Source organism: Lacerta agilis, chromosome 7, assembly GCF_009819535.1.
Source record: "Lacerta agilis isolate rLacAgi1 chromosome 7, rLacAgi1.pri, whole genome shotgun sequence".
Taxonomy (NCBI): Eukaryota; Metazoa; Chordata; class Lepidosauria; order Squamata; family Lacertidae; genus Lacerta; species Lacerta agilis.
Genome location: NC_046318.1, coordinates 3,051,791 through 3,074,952, shown reverse-complemented (window position 1 = coordinate 3,074,952; position 23,162 = coordinate 3,051,791). Strand labels below are relative to the sequence as shown.

Sequence of the window (23,162 nt, the reverse complement as noted above, 5' to 3'; positions counted from 1 at the left end):
ACTTGAAAAATATATTGTACTGAACTGGAACTCTGTTGTTCAGGACTATTTTATGCTTCTTTGCAATATCTATGAAGTGAGTTGTATATTTTATACGACATTAGTCTATCTTACTGTACAGTATATACCTATCACGTTTGTGAGTACAGCAGCACAGAATAATTAGCGTCCTGTTTGTGTTGGGTTTGCTCGATCATAGATCTGACCTTGTTGTGGGCATCACAGAGTCACATGCCAACCCTTGCTGCTTTTGGTACAACCTACCTGGGAGGGCTGTTGTGGTTCAAAACAGGTGGGACACGTATGCCACTTTGTGCTCCATGATGGAAGGGTGGAACACAAATGAGATGTCTTCAGGCCCTGAATCTTTTAAAGAGCTAGCAACGCTCTTGTACTGTCTCCCAATGACGGAATAAGAAGTGCCTGGCTGCCAGATCAGGCGAAAGTCCCAACTAGTACAGCAGCACATACAAACCAGATGCCTATGGCGAGTTTGCAGTGGATTAGAATAACTAGCTGCATTCTGAACCGAGCAGGCAGTAACTACTGTTAGAATCAGTCCGTCCGCTGACAGCCACTTCCATGGGGGCCAGCGCTGGATTTAGCGTGGTGCAGGTGGTTCCTTGGCACAGGGCGCCAAGCTAAGTGGTCACAAAACTGAGAAAATTGTAATTGAGAAGATCCATTTGAAGAAACCAAATTTTGGCCTCACACAGAGTGCCATATTATGACACACAGGAGCCAACACTTAGGGGCCGAGGTCCCTTTGCTCCCCCTGAAATATTTGAGCAGGCTGAGCCCCCCAACGTTGATGGGCATTGACATTTAAATGAGGTGTGTGTGGCATGGTGTGTGATAAATTATGTGAGGTGGGGCCTACCTGCCCCCCCTCAATATTTTATTCAAGCTGACACCCTGTGGTGATGTATCATTCATTACATTGTCCAGGCTCAGCCTGAGGGTCAGAGCGCGATGGCGCCTTCACCCGACTGTGTTGTGGCTGGGACTTGCCTGCGCCTTATCTTCCTTCTCTGCTTGTTGCTGCCTCTGCTTTTCAACATTGCAATATATCACTACCTTATATCACAATGTTGAAAAGTTGGTATCGCCCAGCGCTATGGGACGTCTGCTTTCAGGGGCTGAGGGGCTTACTAAGTAGGCCAAGACAGGGGGCACTCCTAGGAATTGGATTTCAAATCCCATTGAGGTGGGGGCAGGGGGGACTTTGGTAATATGGCACCCTGAGTGAGGACAAAATTTGGTGCTCCCCCCCCCAACAGAATAAATAGGCATCGTTATCATTATTGGGTTCCATGGGTTCCATGATCACTGCAGATGGTGACAGCAGTCACGAAATTAGAAGACGCCTGCTTCTTGGGAGAAAAGCAATGACAAACCTAGACAGCATCTTAAAAAGCAAAGACATCACCTTGCCGACAAAGGTCCGTATAGTTAAAGCTATGGTTTTCCCAGTAGTGATGTACGGAAGTGAGAGCTGGACCATAAAGAAGGCTGATCGCCGAAGAATTGATGCTTTTGAATTATGGTGCTGGAGGAGACTCTTGAGAGTCCCATGGACTGCAAGAAGATCAAACATATCCATTCTCAAGGAAATCGGCCCTGAGTGCTCACTAGAAGGACAGATCCTGAAGTTGAGGCTCCAGTACTTTGGCCACCTCATGAGAAGAGAAGACAACCTAGAAAAGACCCTGATGTTGGGAAAGATGGAGGGCACAAGGAGAAGGGGACGACAGAGGATGAGATGGTTGGACAGTGTTCTCGAAGCAACTAGCCTGAGTTTGGCCAAACTGCGGGAGGCAGTGAAGGATAGGCGTGCCTGGCGTGGTCTGGTCCATGGGGTCACAAAGAGTCGGACACGACTGAACGACTGAACAACAACAAATCATTATTTTGTGCTCCCTTGGCTCGGGGCTCGGTGCAGGTGAAGCGCCCGCACGGCCCCAAATCTGACGCTGGTGGAGGAAGCAAATTTCCACGACGGGACCAGCTGCCCCTGTGGATCTGCTGCCTGAGGTAGCCGCCTCCCCTTGCCCTCCTGGACGGGCCGGCCGTGGCAAGAAGAGGCTGAGGAGACATTCGCTTGCCCGGGCGCTGTGCGCGGGGCTCCCGTCCAATTGCCCCGGCGCGTCCCGCTGTAGCTCCGCTGCGAGCAAGCCGTCGGGGAAGACGGCCGGCTCCGCTCCGGAGCTCCGTGGGGCCCGCCGGCAGAGGGCGGCGCTGCGCCTCGACTGGGCGTGGAAGCCCTGCTGGCACGTTGTTTCCCACGCCGCGCAACCGCGCCACGCTCCCGCCTCCCTCTCGGGCTCGCTCCCTCCCGTCCTCCGCCTCCGCTCCTCGCCTGCCAGACTCGCATCCCTGCCCGGCGGCGGCGGCGGCGGCGGCGGCGCAGCGGAGGCCGAGCATGGCGCCAGCAGCAGCTGCCGGGGCGCGCGGAGGAGCGTGCAGCCGGGCAGCTCCGCTCCGTTTGCTGCTGCTGCTCGCGCTGGGCGCCTCCTGGGCGGCGCGCCCGCCGGACCGGAGCAGCCGGCAGAGACGCGGCAGCCCGCGGGACGAGGCGGGCGGCCTGCGGGGTCGCGCCGCCGGGGGACCTCCGGAGGCGGCCTCTCTGCTCACCACCTCCTTCGTGCTCAAAGGCGACGCGGCGCACAACCAGGCGATGGTGCACTGGACGGGCGAAAACAGCAGCGTAAGTGCGGGGTCTCCCGGGCGGGGCGGGTCCCTCACCCTTAAAAAGAAAAGAATGTGGGGTGTTTTTTTGGGGGGGGTTGTAGTCACGTGTCAGGGGGGAAACCCTTCTTCAGACCCGACCCCAGGGCATGTCTTGGTGCCCGGCTCTGGTAGCGCAAGAGTTAACCCGAGGGCGACGGGTTGCCTATTCAGACTTCTTCAGAGACACCCCGCCGCCGCCGCCGCCGCCAGCTGACCGAGTAGCTGCTTGGTTAGGAGACCACTTCATCCATCTGCCGGGGCGGAAAGCGGGACGCGCCAGAAACGGGTTAACCTCCGAGGCTCCGCGCCCGCCTCTTGCCTTGAGATGCCTGGTTCGCGAGGCATGCGTGCCTTTGCTAATGGGCTGGACGGGGATTCCTTGCAATCCTGCGCGGCGCTTGCTGGAAACACCGGGCGGGAGACCCAGAATAGGTTACGGCGAAACAATGGGAGACGCCCCCGCTCTCTTCTCGCACTCAGTATTTTGGTGTTCTCAAACTCGCCTCTCATGGAAATGTATTGTCTGTCTAAATGCCCGTGGTAATTAATGTAGACGTGATTTATTTCAGGTTTTTTTTGTGTTAACTTTGCTGCATTCAATGCACATTCTGTGCCTGACCTCCTTTGCAATGTCTTAATTTGAAATGTATAATATTTTAGTTTCCTGTTAATTTTAACGTATACTTTATATCTGACTTCCTTTGGTATGTTTTATTCTGGATTGTTTTAATGTAGGCTGTAAACTACATTGAGTTCCCCCCCCCCCCTTAACAATATAAAGCAGTATAGGAATGAGATTAATGATGATCCTTCCAGATTAGAGTTAGAGGCTTCCACATGGTTGTAGAAAAATGATCCATGATCCGCCAAAGAGCTTAATGCTTGCCACAACACCTGTCCTCTACATCTTCTTAGGAATGCCATTTCCTTCCCCCGGTGCCTAGGGAGTTGTTTGAGGTGCAGGACCACATTGTCACACACAAAAGTTACCTTGGGCAGGGAGTCCACTGGTGTTTGAGGGAAGCTAGTGCTTTTCTGTGGTTATTGGGAGAGAGTTGTGAACACAAGAGCAGCTGCAAGATGCTTGAGTGGTAGATGTACTTGGGTCCTTCTCTTGGGCCCAGTGAATGGTCTTCTGGAGAACACATTGCTGGATCTGGACTGAATTACTTGGGCATGTAATCCCCATGTAAACTGGATGGTGGATATTTAAATTAAAACACACCCCTGGCAATTTGCTTCCTTTGGCAGAGCAGCAAATGGCTCCCCCTTCCAACCAAGACCAGCTGATTTGGGGTTTCATGAAAAGGCTGCAGATTGCCAGTTGTTTAATTCCTTATTGCATTTTTGTTCCCAGGGAGAAGCACTTGTAGGATTTTCTGCTTCATGTGCCAAAATAATTTGGGTTACCTTGACTTGGTTTGGTGGGGCAAAGGGGGGATCATCTTTTTGTTCTGTCTTAGCAAAAGTGAAGCTCTGCTTCCAGCTTAGTCACAAAGTTATTTTTGTACCTGAGTGGGAAATCCCATGAAACCCCATTTTTTTTCTTCCCTGGCTGAAAAAATGACAATAGTTTGCTGTCTTTTTGTGACAGCCAAAACCACCTGCCCAAGGTGGATGCACCTCTCTACCTAATGCTATGGCTAGCTCTGACACACATGTGCACTTACATGCATACTTACAAATGCAACATCCATTGCCTTTTTGAAAGCCATTTCTTACACTCTGAGGTAGCAAGAATACATATAAGGTACCTAAATCTAATAGTTTGTGTTTACAAATGCTGTGGCACCCTCACCATCTCCTGTGGTTCCCACTGAGTCCTGTGACTTTTCATAGGGTTCTGGATGTTTCTTATAGTTGTTTGGAGGACTGTGGTCAACACATCTCAGTGCATAACGGAAGGAGAATGGTGGAGCAGAGCGCTTGCAGGTTTCAAGGTTTTCCCAAGTTATTGGTAGTGGGAGGAACAAATTGAGTTCCCCAGTGACTATATGATAATATTATTAGCTAACCCACAACTTCTCTGGCTATTCTGGAGGACAACTCATTTCTGTGGAGGTTGAGGATTTGATGGTGGTGAGTTTTCTGATACTCCTTAAAACTGTATTTCCTCTCCCACGTCCAACTGAGTGGCAACGTATTTCTAAAGGGATGGTGTAGCAACATAGCAATCCCAAGTGCTTTGAGGTAGGTCAACTGCAATTCTTTAACTATTGGAAAGAAGAACATTTGTAGATCTTGAAACCAAGGCCAACGTTGTCCATTTGGATCTATTAAGTGTGGTCATTCACCTCTACATGGTTCCATCCTTATTTAAGACATCGTGATATATCGATATATCGCCCAGCCCTATTCTGCTTGACTGTTTGGTGCCACCCTTTTTCATAATCTTCCACCATAGAAGATATAAGTTCAGAAGTGTTTGGAGCATCAGATCTCCTTAACCAGTTTTCTGCTGGTGTGTGCAGAAAGCAGTAAAAAGGAGGTCATAGACACACAATGCTCTTTTCTGAACAGCACTAGCATTGCATTTGGGAACCGTGCTCTCAATGAGTGGATTCTTTAGGACTTTCTTGAAGATTCCTCATATGCCCACATGGGGGGTTGATGGTTCTTGAAGACTAAGAATATGTTTGAACCATTGCCCCATGCTTGCCTTTTGTTTGTTCCTCTTCGTTTCCATACTATTCAGGAGATAATTGATTTTTAAATCATCAAGGAAATGATGATTTTTAATTAAATTAATTTTCCCGTTTTGTAAACCATGTATTTCCTTTGCAGATCTGCACACTGATAATCACATCAATTAAAGCATAGTAGTTGCGAATAAATAAAGTCTTTGTACTGTACTACGTTACCTAGGTCATGCAGCCAACAAGCCATTTGCCTTCTCACAGAATGATGTCTGCTTACAGACAATAAGGACAAATCGTGGAATTGCTGGTGTTAAGTTGTGGGTGGACACAGCAGACGACACAGTGATTTCCAAACAGCTCTTGTTTATTCTCAGGCTGGAACAGAAGTGAGCTGAAGGGCTCAGCAACCTGCTTATATAGGACTCAGCTACAAAGCAACAGTAACAACTTTCTGTAGTTACCCAATCCCTGAACGTCAGTTTACAATCCTTCATTTGCATATGCGGACCTGAGTGAAAACTGCAGCAGAATGAACTATATACACACACCCCTAGTGGCCTAGGGTGAGAACTTCAATACATAACAGCTGGGTTTTTCTTTGACATTATCTGAACATATGGAAGAACACTAAGGGCAAGCTAGTGTCTTTAAATGCAGACTTAACCCAACCACATGGCTAGGGTTGTGTAGGTGAAGATGAAGAACCACCATTCCTACCATGCAGATGCCCCTGTTGCACTTCAAATTATACCCCCTCTTCCTGCTTTATTTGTGATTGGGGAAATTCAACATTTACTGTCACAAGTAGTTTGACCCTAAGCAGGATTATACTAGGTGTTTCTCATATATCCTTGGGCAGGGCCGGATCTAAGTTTGATGAGACCCTCAGATGCTGAGGGTAATGGGGCCCTTTATATGTCCAGCTGTCCTTTGTTAGCAACAAATTGTCTTTGTTTTTTGTGTTGAATATCTGCTATATGGTAATTTATGGACCTAATAGGTCTCTAAAGCCTGTTGCTGTATGCAGGTTTTATTTTGTTAGTTTTTTATGTTATATTTTGGAAATGTACATTCAGTTTTTTCCCCTTTAATTTTTTTTGGGGCCTCCAAGAGAGTGGGGCCCTAAACTATAGCTTGTTTAGCTTATAGATAAATTCAGCACTGTCCTAGGGCATTCCTTGGGAAAACAACAGATGCATCCTCAAGGATTATCCTTGCCTCCCTTTCCTAAAATCCCAGGTTGTGTTTTTCCCCCCCTTTTAATTTCAAAATTCAGAAATTTTGTTGTGATCCACCCCCACCCCAATGTAGCCAGCTTACAAAAATGCTCTGGGAATATCCTTTGGTGGTATCCAGTCTTACAAGCAATTTAAGCAGCTCAAATGATGTTATACATCTGTGCCAGCAGCTTGTTCATTACGTTCCGTTTCTGCTTCATCTTTGTGTGATGGAAGATTCAAAGGGATAGAAGAGGTGGTGCAATAAAATATTTATCTGACACATAGGCACATATGCATTAACCTTTCCACTCCAGTTAGTGCTTGTTGGCAATATACTGTGAAACCGCAGAATTTGCTGATGGTGGAGAAGCGGCAGAACCACCAGCACCAATTTCAGGCACACCCAAATCAGCACTGATGGCAGACTGGGACATTGCCAAGCATGAACTCCAGGTGCTGCTTAGAATAACAGAATCATGTAATTTAAAATACAAAATAGAAATCTAAAATGAAATGAAAGTAATATAAATAATAGAACCATAGAATGAAGTGCCTGAATGAAGTGCCTGAAACCCTGAATAAAAGCACTTCGCACTGCAACATTTTGTTGCAGGTGACACACTATGATCTGTTAAACTAGAGGTTGATACTGGGTGTGCCCCCCTCCCTTTCAGAGATCAGGAAGCAGTTTGCAACAGGGATTGTTGTTTAATGATGGGAACAGTAATCCCGTTGTTAGACTAAAAAGAGGTGCTAAGGTTTCTGAACGTTTTCTTCTCTTTCCAGAAAATGCTGATGGTAAAGGGAGGAGACCATTTTTGAATCCACATAATAGACATTTCCTTTTTTATTACATTGCTGATGGTTTCTGTTTTCAACTTTTATTCTGTACCCCCCCCCCATCCCATTTTCACAACTGGTAAAAACTAAGATAGGAGCCTTTGGATGTAGCAGCTCCGCCTAGTATGTGCTGTTATTGTTCAATAAAATGAAGACCATTTTACTCCATTAGTCTATTATACAGTATGCTTTTATGTGCAAAGTTAAACACAACGTTGTTTATGTTCTTAATGTCGTAAAGTAAGTTTGGATCTCATATGCAGCTATTTGCTTCTTGCGTTTCAGTCTCTCCCAACATTTCCATTTTTTTGTGCCTTCAACATTTCTGAAAATCTTACATCTGCAGCCAAGGAAGAGAAAGGATTTTCCTGTGCTGGAAATCCTTTTCCTTCCAACCTCTCTTCACCACCATTAACCTTTTTGCTCCCAGGTCCCCATTCTTCACCTGTGTTGACACTTTATAGCATGGGAGGAGATCTAGATTGTGCCTTGAATCTTTGACATTTTAATAAAAGTAAAAATAGTTCCATGTAACAGCTTCATAGTTTATGTTTGATTTGATGCTTACTTGAATTTCTCTTTCTATAATAAACATGTAATAATGTCATCATATAGTCATTGCTAATAAACACTGGGATTACCTAGTGCTCTACTTTATGAAGGTTTTATACAGAGTGAGCTCTCCACTTTTAAAAACCAGCCCCTTCTTCCATCTGTCTTCACAATAATTATCAGTTGTGAGTGTTTTGGACATTGTTTTCATTTTTACAGAAGCAAATTCTGAGTACAATCATTTCTGAAGACGGTTGTCCCACTTTTCACTGCTGCCAAGGGATGACGGAGGCTTTGAGAGAAAGGTTTCAGAGTTAAAATTCTAAAGTGGTGGCTTGTTATAGTGCAGTGCGGAGGAGGGGTTTTGGTGCTCTTCCTTTGGGGTGGGTGTAGGGTTGGGGATAAAGCAATTATTGTCTCTCTTGCCCATGGGCCCATTAAAAAACCAACCTAGATTAGGTGACTTAAAAAAAGATTCAACATTATTCCCCTGTGGATGTCTATGTCTATCACTGTACTAGATTCCAAATGAAAAATTAATAGACTTGGCCCTGCCTGCAGGCTTACAATTGAGAAAACTCAACACATGAGGGAAAAGGAAATGGGATAATGTGTCAAAAGTTAATTAGGAAAAACAGACTGCTGGCAGTGACGGGGAGACTGATTCTTAACACCAGAGCTTTCCAAACGGTGTGACACTTTATTGTGTTGGCGTGTCACACGAACGCTCCCCGCGCTCCTCCCAGGGCTGGAAAGGGGTACGTTTACCTCTGGTTTGCTAGTAAAACTGAATTACTGGGTCACAAAATGATGCATGTCTAAAACGTTTGTCAACAACATGAAAAGTCTGGAAAGCGCTGATCTAGATGGACCAATGTCTGACTTGATGTGGGGAGGCTCTTATGTTCTCAGCTGGATATGCACAGCATGAATTCTACACAGGAAAGGACAAAGGGACAGTGAGGCTTATTTTGATGCTTGGGAATTGTTAATTTTTTTTTCTATGTATTTATTAAATTTGCTAGTCACTTTATCCTGCCCAGGGCAACCCAAAGCAACTTAACAACCAACCAACAATAAATCCCATATAAATACATTAAACTGAGAGGAAAGAGAAATACATTAGAAACACCCCACCCTATTCTAACAGCAGGCCCAAACAGGGGGGGGGGCTCCGATTCCAAAGGGGGCCTCGGTCAGCATATTCACAATCGCTCGCCATTATTTAAATGTAAATACTTAAAAATAATCCTTTTCCCTATGTATTTTTAAAAAGCACTATTGTATATCTATATTTTCCATTTTGTCTTTATATGCAGATATGGTTCAAGCCTTGAAATAAAATTTTAAAAAAGGGCCACATTATCTACCTGGCCCGGGCCTCTGCCTGGCTCTGCAAGGGCCTGTCTAACAAGCCACATATAGCATATAGTTAAAGGCCAAATGCCTGATTATAGGGAGAAGTTTTTGTAATGAAAACTTGTAGCATCCTACAAGTGAGGATCCACCACAGAAAACGCCTGTTCTCGTGTTGTCAACCTCCGAAACTCTCATGGAGGGGGCACATGAAGAAGGACCTCAGAAGATGATCACAGGATGCGGGTTCATATGGGGAGAGATGGTCCTTGAGGTATTTTGGTCCTGAGCCATTTAAGGCTCTATTGGTCAAAACCAGCATTTGAATTGGGCCCAAAAATTAATTGGCAGTTTAGGAAGCTCTAGTGTAGTATTTCAGCACATAAAAAATAAATGTATGATAAAAATAGTATAAAATACGGAATATTAATGCAGCTCATTGAATAACCACTGCTACAGAGAAATAACTTGGACTAAAAGTTATTGGTGACAGTGAATACCAAAAATGTACATTATCAGCATTTAGGATGTTTGATGTAGGGAAGATTTAGGAAACTGAAACAAAAAAATTATATGTTCCCTCTTTAAATTGAGCTCCATGCCAAGTGTCAAGGAAAATTTAAATTGAATACTGGTATGGTTGCAGAAGGAAACTGTACCTATTGTATTTTATGCTTATGAATTGATAAGCTGGTGGGCTGTGGCTTTTTCAATGCCCCTTGCCAAAACACAGCCATGAACGCAGGTTATTCCTTTGTAAAACTCAGATATCTGTGAACTCTGTATCAACAGTTTTCCAGGTTTTACCACTCTTCTTAGTTGCAATTCCCAGGATTTCTACCTTCATGTCAATGGAGTCATTCCTTTGAGCACTAATATGATAGAAGCATTGTGAACTTAATTTTGGAGCATTTTGTTACCATTAGCATTTACTTTCATAATAATTTGCCAAACATGGCATATGACAGATATTTTTTAAAATTCTGGTGGGAGGTATTGGGGCAGAGTGCAAGAGCGCAGGGTGTATTCAGACGTGGAGAATATTGCATTAGTTTTCTTGATTATAACAGATTACACTTCTGTCCTGTTTTCTAATGATTCTTTCACACTGCAGTACCTGTTGTATTATGAATTTGTGGCTTTTTAACCAATATACCGGCATGACATGCTGAATTCCATTCACACCCATGGCCATGGTGTGACACAACAGTGAACAACCTTGGGCAGTTTTGCTATTCCCCCAGCCTTTCTGCACAAACATGCTTCTGTTGCCCCCATGTCCCCCCCCCCCCCATGTGAAAACAGCAGGAAAGAACTCTATGCTGACATACTGCCCAAAATTTTGTAACTTTCCCCCTCTTTATTTTTTGGGTTAAGGGGGGATCAAATAACACAGAAATAAGTGCTAAACATGCACTATATCCCGTTAGTTTTACAGAAGTGGCTTTTACGTCATGTGAAAGCTATAATATGATGCAGCAATTAAGGAATCATCAGGGTAATTGAATAAACTGCAGTGTGAATGCAGCCTAGGTTGGGTTTCAGGGCACATGTGTTAAAACTAATTTCTCCTGTTTCTGTCTCGGATGTGAGATCTGACCATTCACAGGTCAAGTGAGGGCCTATCTGTTCACAGATCACGCTTTCTATAAGCTAAAAAAGCTTTACATTAGAGGGAAATCTCCTGACACCAGCTACTGGTCTTATCCAGGGCCTGTCATATATGGACTCTGTTGTACCTTCCTCTAAATTCTGGAGAGGAAGGAAATCCAGCTATCCCTGTTGTCCCTCCTGATGATTACTTTTGTGGGGGAACACAGATCTACAGGAGGATGCGTCTTTGTGGGTCTCTGGATTGAACTGTGATTTCCTATATTTTGGCTGTTTGAAGCTGATGGCCATCTTAACAAGAATTATTTAAAAGCAGCTTGCATTCCCAGTGGAATGCATGTAGCCAGGCAACTGATCACCCAGTTTCCAGCAGTCTGAGGAGTAAGGTAGGATGAAAGCGGACGGGGCACAGCTGCAGCGGCCTAATGAGAATTGGTGGCAGCAGCGAGCGTTGAGGCATGAGTATGACACCCGGAGCTGTGCTACGTGTCAGAGGAGATGGAAGCTGCTCCTGCTGTATTTTATTATTCTATATAAGTTACCTTGAAGCAGAGCCAGCCCAAGACATTTTGGCACCTGAGGCTATCCACAAGATGGGGTGTGTGTGTGTGTGTGTGCGCGCACACACACACACACTGCCAGGGAAGAAGGGATGAGTGAAGATGTACATCAGAAACGGGTGGGAGGAGACCAGAAGCACGAGAGCCAGTGTGGTGTAGTGGTTAAGAGTGGTAGACTCGTAATCTGGTGAACCGGGTTCGCGTCTCTGCTCCTCCACATGCAGCTGCTGGGTGACTTTGGGCTAGTCACACTTCTTTGAAGTCTCTCAGCCCCACTCACCTCACAGAGTGGGGGAGGAAGGGAAAGGAGAATGTTAGCCGCTTTGAGACTCCTGAAGGGGAGTGAAAAGTGGGATATCAAATCCAAACTCCTTCTTATTCACCTTCTATTCACCATTGTGGAGATTGTCAGGAGGCAAACAGATCTGGCCTCCAAGGAGTGTGTGGCAACTGTTGCTGTCACAGTGACAGCAGCAGGTGATGCATTTGGTGGGGGCTGAATCTGCTGTCCTTGCGGATCCTGTCACCTGAGATGGTTGTCTCACCTTGCCCTGCCTTGAAGATCCTTCTGGATTGAAAGGTGAAGAGAAACAACTAACTAAAATAGGCAGATGGTGGTGGCTGCTCTAATGGAGAGCTTCTGTGGTGTTAGTACGATGAAAGTGCCAGAATGAAGAGACCTGAGTTCAAATCTTTAGTCAGCCATTAGCTCACTAAGTTACCTGGGGCCTGTCAGCCTAAGCAACCACAGCTCATGGAAAACATTGTGTAAACGGTTCCCTTTACTTTCTTTAACCTAGATATCTGCTAGCATTAAACCCCAATCTAACCATATTTGCTGCTGAAAACCTGTATTTGTCAACATTTAGATAAACCACTCAGGCCTGTTATTCTCTGTGTCAAGCAAGAGTCACTTTTGCTTAATTTGTTACATTAAATCAGAAAATGGTTTATCTAGATTGGGCATTTGAATATGTGCATGTTGTTCTAGTCCTACAGAACTCCTCTACTCAGTTCATTGTTCTGGTGAGGTTTTAGGGAGGAGGTTTCTGGCTTCAGCTGCTGGTATCTAATTCAAAGCTTCAAACTGTAACTCCAGATATTGCTAATAATAATGAATAGTCTCTCGTGTTGACTAGTGCCTGGGTGGGATATTTTCTGGGACTTTTATAAGCTGCTCTGAGGTTCTCGCCATACATTTGCAGTGCTATTGCGTCACTTTAATAGTCATGGCTTCCTCCTAAGAATCCTGGGAACTGTAGTTTGTTAAGGGCAAACTGAGAATTGCTCCATAACTGCTTAAATGAAAAATCTTCCACTCAAAAGCTTAACATAAAATAACTCTTAAGAACTCAAAGTCTTGACATTTATTTATTTAATTGCATGCTGCTGTTTATTGTTTTTGTTGTCTGACATAAATACCTTAGTTCTCTTATTCATTTGTTTTCCTTTAGGTGATTCTGATCCTTACCAAGTATTACCACAGTGATATGGGCAAAGTATTGGAGAGCTCTTTGTGGAGGTATGTTATTGTCTCATGCGCTCAGTATGTGGTCAGATAGATTCACATCTTGCTGTTTATTTCTTTTGTTTTCTTCAAAGAGCAGCTTGAAAAACTTGGAAAGACATTTAAAGGTTTAGGGCAATAGATACTCTTCTAATGTTACAATTTTAATAACGTGAGATTACAGGATTTTCAGGAGTGGAACCTCTTTGTAAACTTCCAGGGCCTTAATTTTGCTCAGATCTATTCTAGCCTTATTTTATCTTAATTTTTCTTATTTATTTTAGTTGTGTAAATAAATGCGCAAGTAAATCAGCTCAGGATGTGGTATGTGCAGCGCTGGGTGCGATAGTTTGCTTTATAAACATTTTTACAGCCCAGTTCTGCACATGTTTACTCAAAAGTAAACCATACTGAACTCAATACTTTTTAACAGTGTTAAACACTGCAACCTTAATGATTAACCTTTAAAACCTTGATCAAATACATATATGCACACGCTTACCCCACCTAATGCTTCTAGCTGTTCTTAATGGATGTGATGAATTTCTTACTATATTAATGCACTTTTGTTAGTCTATATTTAAATCATCCACTGATTTAAATAGGGGGGGGGGAAGCTACAAGTGATGACTGCAAGTTACTTAAGATTCCATTTACTGCAGTGTGATTCATACTCAGCGGCAGAGCATGTCTTCATGGCGCCCTGGGGGGTGTCTGTGCGCTGGGGAAGTATACCATCTCAGTGCCATTTTATTTTATTTTATTTTTTTCTAACTCTTACTGATTTTTCACACAGAATACAAACTTTAAGATGGACTGTAAATTATTTTATCCATTGACTTCCCATTATTTACCCTTGAATGCTGCACATCTAGCCCCCCCCCATGGCCCAGTATGCCCTTTGTCCCCTCCTATCACAGTTGGAGTACTTATAGCTCCACTGAGCACTGGTGGGTTCCACAGTGGCAAAAGATCTCTGCTCTTGTCTGCAGATCTCCCTTTCCAGTGTGGTGTATTGGTTAAGAGCAGTAAACTTGTAATCTGGGGAACCGGGTTTGTGTCTCCGCTCCTCCACATGCAGCTGCTGGGTGACCTTGGGCTAGTCACACTTCTCTGAAGTCTCTCAGCCCCACTCACCTCACAGAGTGTTTGTTGTGGGGGAGGAAGGGAAAGGAGAATGTTAGCTGCTTTGAGACTCCTTCGGGTAGTGAAAAATGGGATATCAAATCCAAACTCTTCTTCTTCTTCTTCTTCTTCTTCTTCTTCTTCTTCTTCTTCTTCTTCTTCTTCTTCTTCTTCCCCCACCTGTGGAGAGGGACAGCAGCAAACTCCTGTGACTCTCTTCCAAGGCCATAGGTGTGGACCCTTAAGGATTATGATGGGATTGTTGTTATTGTGGTGCAAATTTATTTTGTGATCTCATGTTTTTGTGCGTGCTGTTAGCATGCTACCAGAGCATTCTGCTACTGTTATTGGGGAGTGTTGTTTTGTGTACAGGGGTGCCAACTTGAATAAAATACTGTGGGGGCCCAGATAAACGCCACCCTGGATAAGCAATCACACAACGCAGTGCACACGCACCATTTGAGTGGGAATGCCCATCAACTTTGTGGTGGCCCGGCCCCCTCAAATATTTTATTGTGGTGGCCGAAGCCGCAACGTTCCCTAGGAGTTGGGTCCTATGTTTGTGTATATGTCTCAGTGTATTTTTAAAAAATAATGTATGCGTTTTTGTGTAGTATTACAATGCATTTTTTCCCTTGTGCTTAGGTTTTAAAATATGCTGTAAGTTGGTCAGAGACATTTGTGCAACAAGCAACTAATAAGTAATAACAATAATCTTAATGTTTTAATATCCTGTCTGGCTGCTGCAGTTTAATTGTTTGTGACAGTGTGTTATTGGCTATACTTATAATGTTTCTATGTTGCTGCACATTTGTTTTGTGTATATGTTGCTGCATAATTTAGAATATGATTTGTAAGCTGATTTCATTGTAAGTAAGTTTTCCTAAAAGGCAAGATACACATTAATGAAGTAAATCAAATAATGGGCTTAGTCCGGAAATACTGGGGAAAATAAAAACTTACTTCTTTGGGAACATGCGCTAAATGCTTATGTATCACTCACTGTCTCTGCTTTAGGCTTAACCCAGAACAGGTTAAATCAAACCTCCTAGTGCAGATGAGCCTCCTACCAACACTGCCTCTGTCTTACCTGGACTGAGCATCAGTTGGTTGGCTCCCATCCAGTCTTTTATTGATTACTGATTACTGTGCATGAGCAATGCAGAAGTAACAAGATTTGTGGCAAAATACAACATATGCTTCTGAAGGCATTTGCAGTATCTCTCTTAATTCTGTAATTTTATCAACATGGAAACAATGAGATTGTGATTGTTTTTAAAACCCCTGTGATTATGGTAGAGGTTGGTGGAGTGTGTTGTGGGAGCCCATGAAGGGGTGCAAAGAGTCTTTCTGTGTGCTGTGGACAGAGACCCAGTTCTACCACTGCAAGGTCCTTCTCCACAGAGGCCATGTCCAGTGTCATGGGCATTTTCTATAAGCGCTGCCACATGTGCTACACACCTTTTTTTGGACATACAAGTAAATGAACGCCACCCCCCTACATGGTAGAAAGTAAAGGGATTGTTGGTGGGGGGGGGACTTAACCACCTGAACTGTGCTTCTTCTGACAGCTAGTCTACTTGCCCTTAGAATTCAGTGGGAATAATAAACGCATATTAAGAAAATAATGCACTTAGGCCACAGTTGACGTGGAGTCCTTGGGACTCAGTGAATTTGGCTGGAATTTAGCCTAGTGCTAAGGAGATAATTCTGTCGTTTCTTCTAATGGGATGATCTCCCCTTCCCCACGTGTGCTGTTCTGGGGGTTCTCATTGTTGTGGAGGGTGGGGTGATTAAAATATCCCCTCACACCCAGTTTAATATTCCACCATTCTTCAGAGTTTCTTTCTTTCAGCAAAGTAAGCGGCTCACATATATGTCAAGCAAAGCTTTAATAATAAAAGAAAATTGTAACACAATAACATACTATCTGAGGAAAACTAAAACAGCATCATAAGGCAGGAATGAGACAAGAATGAAGAATAACAACTTGTCTCTTTAACTGAGCTTAACTGAGCGCACACAAGGAGGGGCCAATTCCGGAGCAGAACACCAAAGCCATGCCCACCAGATGCCAGACATTAAACTATTCAAATTAGGCCCCAGTGTTTTTCTAACACTCATGACCCTTCAGAGCAGATTTGGGGAGGCCTGGGGGTGGCATGAGGCAAGGAGAGAGAAAAGCCCCATTATGGGAGTCCTTGTGCTGGCTTTCACTAAAGGTACAAGGTAGTTGAATCCAGACATTAATGTTGGAAAAGGGAGGATGATTTGCTATTGCTTCAGGGTGTCTGTTATTAGGGCTTCGAGGGTCACATTACAGGGAGTTGTACAGGCATAAGACAAACTGAATCCTTTTGTCTTTGTGTAGATGGCAATGACCTTTTCTGTGGCACTCTGGAGTTGTGCCTTAGCAGGGGTTTACACAAAAGAAAGATTGGGGGGGGGGGACTGGGAGAGGAAAAATATTGCAGGGGAGGATGTGGTTTTGCCACTCCAGCCCAGGGAAAGCTTGCTGGAAGGTAAGGTAAAGAGCTGCCCTAGTTGCTTCCACCATGGCTGGTGAGGGCTGGCAGACCTGGCTTCTTCTCTAGTGGTGCCTCCTGCCTCTTTCCCTTCCTTATTTTTCCTCCTTCCAGCTGCTCCCCTCTACTCCCCCCATCCTGCCTGCTAGAGGGTTTTGTTCTTGAAGCTGAAGACTGGCTCTCCTTCTTTGATGAGTCGTCCTCCCAGCTGCCATCAGCTGCTCCTTGCTGCTTCATAATTGCAGTGCTGTGCAGCCGCCATGGGAGAAGCTCGTTTTGTTTGCCAGCAAGGGTGCTGGCTTAAATACAACTTTCACCCTGTGTTGCTTGTTGCTGGGATGGAGCAGGCGGTGATATGTGACTGGAGCTGGCTGCGGTGTCCCTGAGATCAGGGCTTTCATTCTCCCCACCATCTTAAGTGAATGGATGCCATTCACCTTATTGGAGGGCAGGGGAATGAATGGCCATTGCCAGTGCTTTTTTTCCCTTTAAAAATGTTTAGGGTGGGTACTCTCATTTTGGCTGCTTCCCCCTTCCCCTTTCTTATCCCCAACCCCTGGACAAAGGACTTGAGGTGGGAGTGGTGCTGAGAGGACAAGAAGGCCCCTGGCGGCAATGGGTTGAGCGAGGAGGGGCCAGTGCTTGCTGGCTTACTCTAGCCCGGCAAGAGGAGCAGCAGCAGCGGCGGCACCATCGTCTCCACCGTGGCTGCCCCAGACTCCCCTCTCTGGGCACCAGCAGGGAGAATGATGGAGCTCCAGTCTGTGCTGCTACTGTGGAGACAGCTGGCATGTCAATCCGTCTGTTGGTCGGTCAGTTGGGGCAACACAAAAAATTTAGGGGTACGCGTACCTCTGCATCCGCCCAGGAAAAAAAAAACACTGGCCACTGCCAAAAATATATTTTTTGGGACTTAGCTATACAGCTGAAAGATAACATTTTAAGTGCATTTTAAGTGCATTATACAAATGTGGCACTAGATGGCGCTGTTGAGTTTATGGGAAATTCCACATATATTTTTAATGGTTTTTTTTAAAAAAGCATTTTCACAGCTTTTTTATTTATGTGTAGATTCAGCCTTTGTGTAAATTAAAACTGACCATGAAGGTGGCAGCTTCAGGGGCAGTGGCATGCCTGTGGTTTTACTTTCTCTCTATGGTAGGAAGTTGCAGGTTGCATGAGGCAGCACCCTTGCTGCAGTGTGTGGGGGTGTATCTCTGCCTTCCTTACTCCTTTCCACACCTCATCCACAAGAGCAATTCTCAGGCAGTGGCCGCTGCTGCTGCCGCTGCTGGAGAAAGTAGCCAGGCAAGACGACTTAGACTCACCAGGGAGAGTCTCTTCTTGCTTCCTCAGGTCAGCCATGGTTGTGGGCAGCTTTGAGAAAGCAGCAGCACATCTGGAGAACCTGCTCCCTCCCTTGCCTGTCTAGACATTGTTCTGCCCTCACTGGTTGATTTGCCTAAGGAAGAAAAGAAGAAGAAGCAACTTTTAACACATAATGCCTTCTGCTGACCTGTAAGGGCATATAACAGGGTCCCGAAAGCAGATAGACTTTGTATTTGTGGGCAACCGCAGGTGGAGAATGTCCAACATTATTTATTACATTGCCCACTATACACAGAACCTAGGAGGCACTTTTCAAATCCCTTGTTTGTCCAGGAAAGCTGCCTCTCCCTGGTGGATAGGGTTCTCTGGCTGCACAGTGATGCTAACGCTCCAGTAACTTATAATGTGGCCCTTTTTGCACTGGTGGCAAGAAAGATCAGGAAGGGAGATTCAGAGCTCTAAATAGGAAAATACTGTATGCTGTGTGGAGTCCCCAATCGATGTGTGCATCTTCATTTTATAATTTTGATTATTCAGGAAGTGGCTGTTTTTTATATACAGTTACCGGTAGATATTTCTTTTCATGGCAGTGTTTGTATGGTTTGGTCGTGACCTTTGGCTAGTACAATAAAGCTTATCTACCCTAACTAAAAAAAATTAAACAATAAAACTTTTAACACAAAAAGTTTTATTTTTAATATATTTGGTGGTTGGGAGACTCTCCTGGCCCTACAATAATCGTTGCTTTTTATTTTAGAAAAGTAGGGAGGACTTTAAAGGTTTGGGTTTCATTGCGTCCTCCAAAATTCAAGGGTGCTTGGTTTATACAGGAATTTCCATGGTAGTTTCTAAAGTGCCAACACGATTTAAAAAGAAAGTGTTCTCAGGCTCTCAGTAGATGGCAGAATTGATATCAGGCCTATTCAGGAAGGTGCCATGGTGATAAACTGGTGTTGGAAGCCGAGAGGAAACAAAATGCCAGTGTTCTGTTAAGCTTCTGTAGATTTAGCCAGCTGCAACTAAGTGCTGTGGTGACAAACAAATTAAGAATGCCACAGATTAAAAACAAAGCATTGTCTATGTAAGGACCAAGGCTTGGTTAAATTGCTAAGGATGGTGCTAACTTCATGCATGTGTATGTGGTTTTTGAAAGCCACAGTAACCTAAAAATGATATTTTCCTAGTAAGGTGCCCACCAATGTGCCCACCAATGTGCATCGAAATATGGCCACAATGATAAACTATAGCTGAATGGGCAAACGAGCGACCATTCCCTGTTGTTTTAACCACCTCCTTCCTGGGCCTGGGCCTTGCTTATTGGAATGGACAAGGTTCTACTCCTCTGACCTAAAGGATCATGTTTGTTGTCCGGGGACACAGATAAATGTCTCTGAAGGCCCAGAGACAGTTGTGACGCAATGTGCCTTCCACCAACTGAGGCTGATGTGCTTCTCCTCCTAAGCAGAGGTGGCTCAGCCACAGTGACCCACACTTGGGTTATCTTCAGATTAATGACTGCCAATGCTAGTCGCCAAATAGCACCTTAAACCTAGGTTACGGTCGCCTCAAATGAATGTCCATTTTCCAGGGAGTTGGACTGGATGACCCTTGGTACCACCCAACGCTACAATTCTATGATTCTATGATCTCAACTGCATTGCTTGAATGTAGCTTACACTTACAACAATTCAGTTGTCCCAGTATGCAAGAATGAGAAACACACACAGTAGAAATGGAAATGGTATTACAATTCACAGAGAGACTATGCTGCTGTGGAAAGAGTCATAGAATTGTAAAGTCGGAAGGGACCCCAAGAGTCATCTAGTCCAACCCTCTGCAATGCAGGAATCTCAGCTAAAGCATCCCTGACCGATGGCCACCCAAACTTTGCTTAAAAACCTCCAGTGAAGGAGAGTCCACAAACTCTATTCCACAGTCAAGAAGCTCTTAATGTCAGCAAGTTTTTTCTGATGTTTAGTTGGAATCTCCTTTCTTGTAACTTGAAGCCATTGGTTCAAGTCCCAGGAGCAGGAGAAAACAAGCTTGTTCCCTCTTCCACGTGACAGCCCTTGAGACATTTGAAGATTCGTATAGAACCAGTTGTGCATGTTCTTTTGCACTGCCCCTTGTATCAGACAATTCAATCTAGTTCATTAATCATTTGGTTGTTAGCAGGGAATGGCAGTCAGATGTATGCAAGGTGACCTTCCTAATGTTTACTCGGGATGGGGATAAGATGGAGATAGTAGCCAGGTTGCTGCAACACACAGTGAGGATTTGTGAATGTTATACAACAGTATTTTAATTGTTAGATGCAGATTCTGCTAATTGGTTTTATTGTACTGAACATTTCAGAATTTTGTCCATATGCCAAAAAAAGTTTGAGATTGACTAAGATTGATTGATTGAAATGGTATTAACTATGGGCTAAGGCAGAATTTTTAAACTATGGTTTGTGAGTTCCATTTGGGAGGCCTGTGGAAAGGCTGCAGCAGAGTGAAATAGATCTGTACTCAGCTCTGCACTTGCTTTCCTTGATGTGATGATAGAGGACAGAATTATTAAAAGGTTAGCAAGGCCCTAGACCAGGCCTCATGATTCTCATAATGCATTGGATGATGATGATGATGATGATGATGATGATGATGATGATGATAGGAAAAGTGTTTTATTTTTCACATCCCTGTACGAGATAGGATTTTCATTACTTGTCACCCTCAAATACAAAAATCAGAGGACTGCTGAGCCCGACCCAGGGCTAAAGCTGACAAAGATTATATCTGACTTTTGCTCACAAAAACCTCTGAGCTGCATCACCAAGGAAGTGCCACCACACTTTATGAAATGCTTCCGGCTGGCGCCATCCGGTGCCAGGTGTGGATTGGGGCACAGGACCGCATGTGCAAAGTTGGAAGGAGGGGCGTTGTTGGCAGACAGTCCTGCATGCACTTAACCAACCTTCCTGAATCTCACCAGCATTTCCTTCCAAGCCAGTGTCTCCAGAGCAGGCTGCCTGGACTTCTCTGCTCCTGGGACGGAGAGGGAGAGGAGCATTTGCGAGAAGCTTCCTCGCCTTTCATTCTCTGAGAGAGGAAGAGGTGCCACCACTGTGTGCCCACCTCTCTGCCACCACCATGCAGCCTCTTCCCTGGCCCTGCCCCCCACACCTCCCCACACTGGTGAGGTCCTGGTTTCAGGCTCAGTCCTCCTGGCAGTGCCTCCACGTGCCCGTGTGGCTTCTGCTCGCCTCTTCACCTAGTTTTTGGGAGCTCTTTGTTTTTCACTGCCTTAGAAAATTGGGGCCACCTCACTTTTCACCCTAAAAGCCAGTTCACTTATGAACCGCTTTAAAAGCACCTATAGAACCCTGGGGAGATTCTGCTTCTTTATTCCATTGTGAGAACCATCCATCCATTTGTTTCTACTCTTTGCATCTAGTTCTAATTAAACCAGCTACTAATCCATAAGTGGGCCTTCCTTTTTATCATATGATAAAGTGCACTTTTGGAGCCTTCAATGAGGATTTTATCAAACGCCTTTTAAAGGTCCAAGTACTGTACCTGCTGAATCAACCCTATCCACATTCTGTTTGATATTTTCAAAGAACTCTGAAAGGTTAGTCCAGGGGTCAGCAACCTTCGGCTCTCCAGATGTTTTGGACTACAATTCCCATCATCCCTGACCACTGGTCCTGTTAGCTAGGGATCATGGGAGTTGTAGGCCAAAACATCTGGAGAGCCGAAGGTTGCCTATGCCTGGGTTAGTCAGAAGCCACACTGAGCCTCCTATAGCAAGGCTTATTCTTTTATATCTGCCATTCTCCAAGCTGGGGCCCTCAAGATATTTCTAGACTACCACTACACTGACCATTAGTTGGTTCAGGAGAAAAATATATATACAAAGGAGAATCCCTAGATGCCAAGATCCAAGTTTGGGGCAAGTGCCCTTTGGTGAGAGAACCCTAGCAGAGATTTAAAATCACAAAATATGCAGCAAAGTAAAGCATAGAAACATAGGCCTTTAAAATATGTGCCCTTTAAAGTGAGTTCCAAAATATCCCCTTAAAAAGTACCCCCCCCAAGTTTCCCTCTTCCCCCAGCATAGGAAAAGACATTTGGTAATTTTAAAAATATTTTACTTACAAACTTTCCAAAGGTCAGATTCATGTGCTTCAGAAAAGGTTGCACAGGCGGTAAAACTTCACTTAGTTACAAAGTGGTGAAAGTTCCTAAATTATTGATATAGGAACTCAGGAATGGCTGATGAGAGCCATATAACTGAGCTGGAACAACCAGCTCTAACATCTTCAAACATTGAGTTTCTCAGGTAGACTGGAGGTGAACAATAGGCTTCATTACCTATTTCCTACCAAGGTGAGGGGAAGTGACCTAGGCTAAGCCTGGCAGGACAGCTTACTCTATGGCAGGGGTGGCCAACTCTCAAGAGACTGCATTCTACATACAGATTTAAAAACTGGCAGTGATCTACCCTCTTTTTGGGGGTTCAGGTCAAAGTTGTTGAGCTTTTTTTAGGAAGGAGGAAAGCCCCAATTTTTGAGAATTCGAGCCTAAGGTCAAGGGAGAAAGGAGGAGAACAGCCGCTCACCAACAGTTTGCTGGGGAAACAAACAGCCTAACTGAGTAAACTACACCTTCCGCTCTGCAGATCGTGCAACAATGGAGGACGGGACGAGGAGGTGGGGCCGGATTCTATTTTACCAATGCTAAGGAAAGGGACCCAGCTATCGACCGTGATCTACCAAAACCTCATGGGGATCTACCAGTAGATCATGATCGACCTGTTGGACATCCCTGCTCTGTGGTATTAACCACACCATGCATTAATTAGACTCAAGCATGTTGGTTTTATGAGACTGGTTATCCAGCACCATTGGCTATGTGGGCTGAACTAGGGCTGATAGGAGTTGTAGTCCAAGCATCTAGAAAGGCTGGAGAAGGCTGTTCTGTATGCTTGCTAACTTTATATTTAACCATGCTTTCCTCCAATTTACAAGGATCAGAAGTTATGCTCATGCTCCTAGATCTTTCTTTTAAGATTGGTGGTACATCCACTACTTTGCAGTCGTCAGGTATGGATGTCTTAGGGACAACTTACATATTTTTCTTACAAGATCAGCAATTTCACAGCTTACCCAGGGAGTCTCACTT

At 44.6% G+C, this 23,162-nt stretch overlaps 1 protein-coding gene across 2 annotated transcripts in view; it reads left to right on the top strand.

Annotated features, from left to right (window-relative positions):
* Positions 1 to 2,227: 2,227 nt before the first annotated feature.
* Positions 2,228 to 23,162, top strand: part of SORCS2 (sortilin related VPS10 domain containing receptor 2) — a 117,242-nt gene continuing 96,307 nt past the window's right edge. For both annotated transcript variants that reach the window (XM_033154146.1, XM_033154145.1), the window contains exons 1-2: positions 2,228 to 2,707; positions 12,963 to 13,030. In XM_033154146.1, the coding sequence (XP_033010037.1) occupies positions 2,423 to 2,707; positions 12,963 to 13,030 (353 nt within the window). In that variant the 5' untranslated portion in view covers positions 2,228 to 2,422. The remainder of the gene's footprint in view (positions 2,708 to 12,962; positions 13,031 to 23,162) is intronic.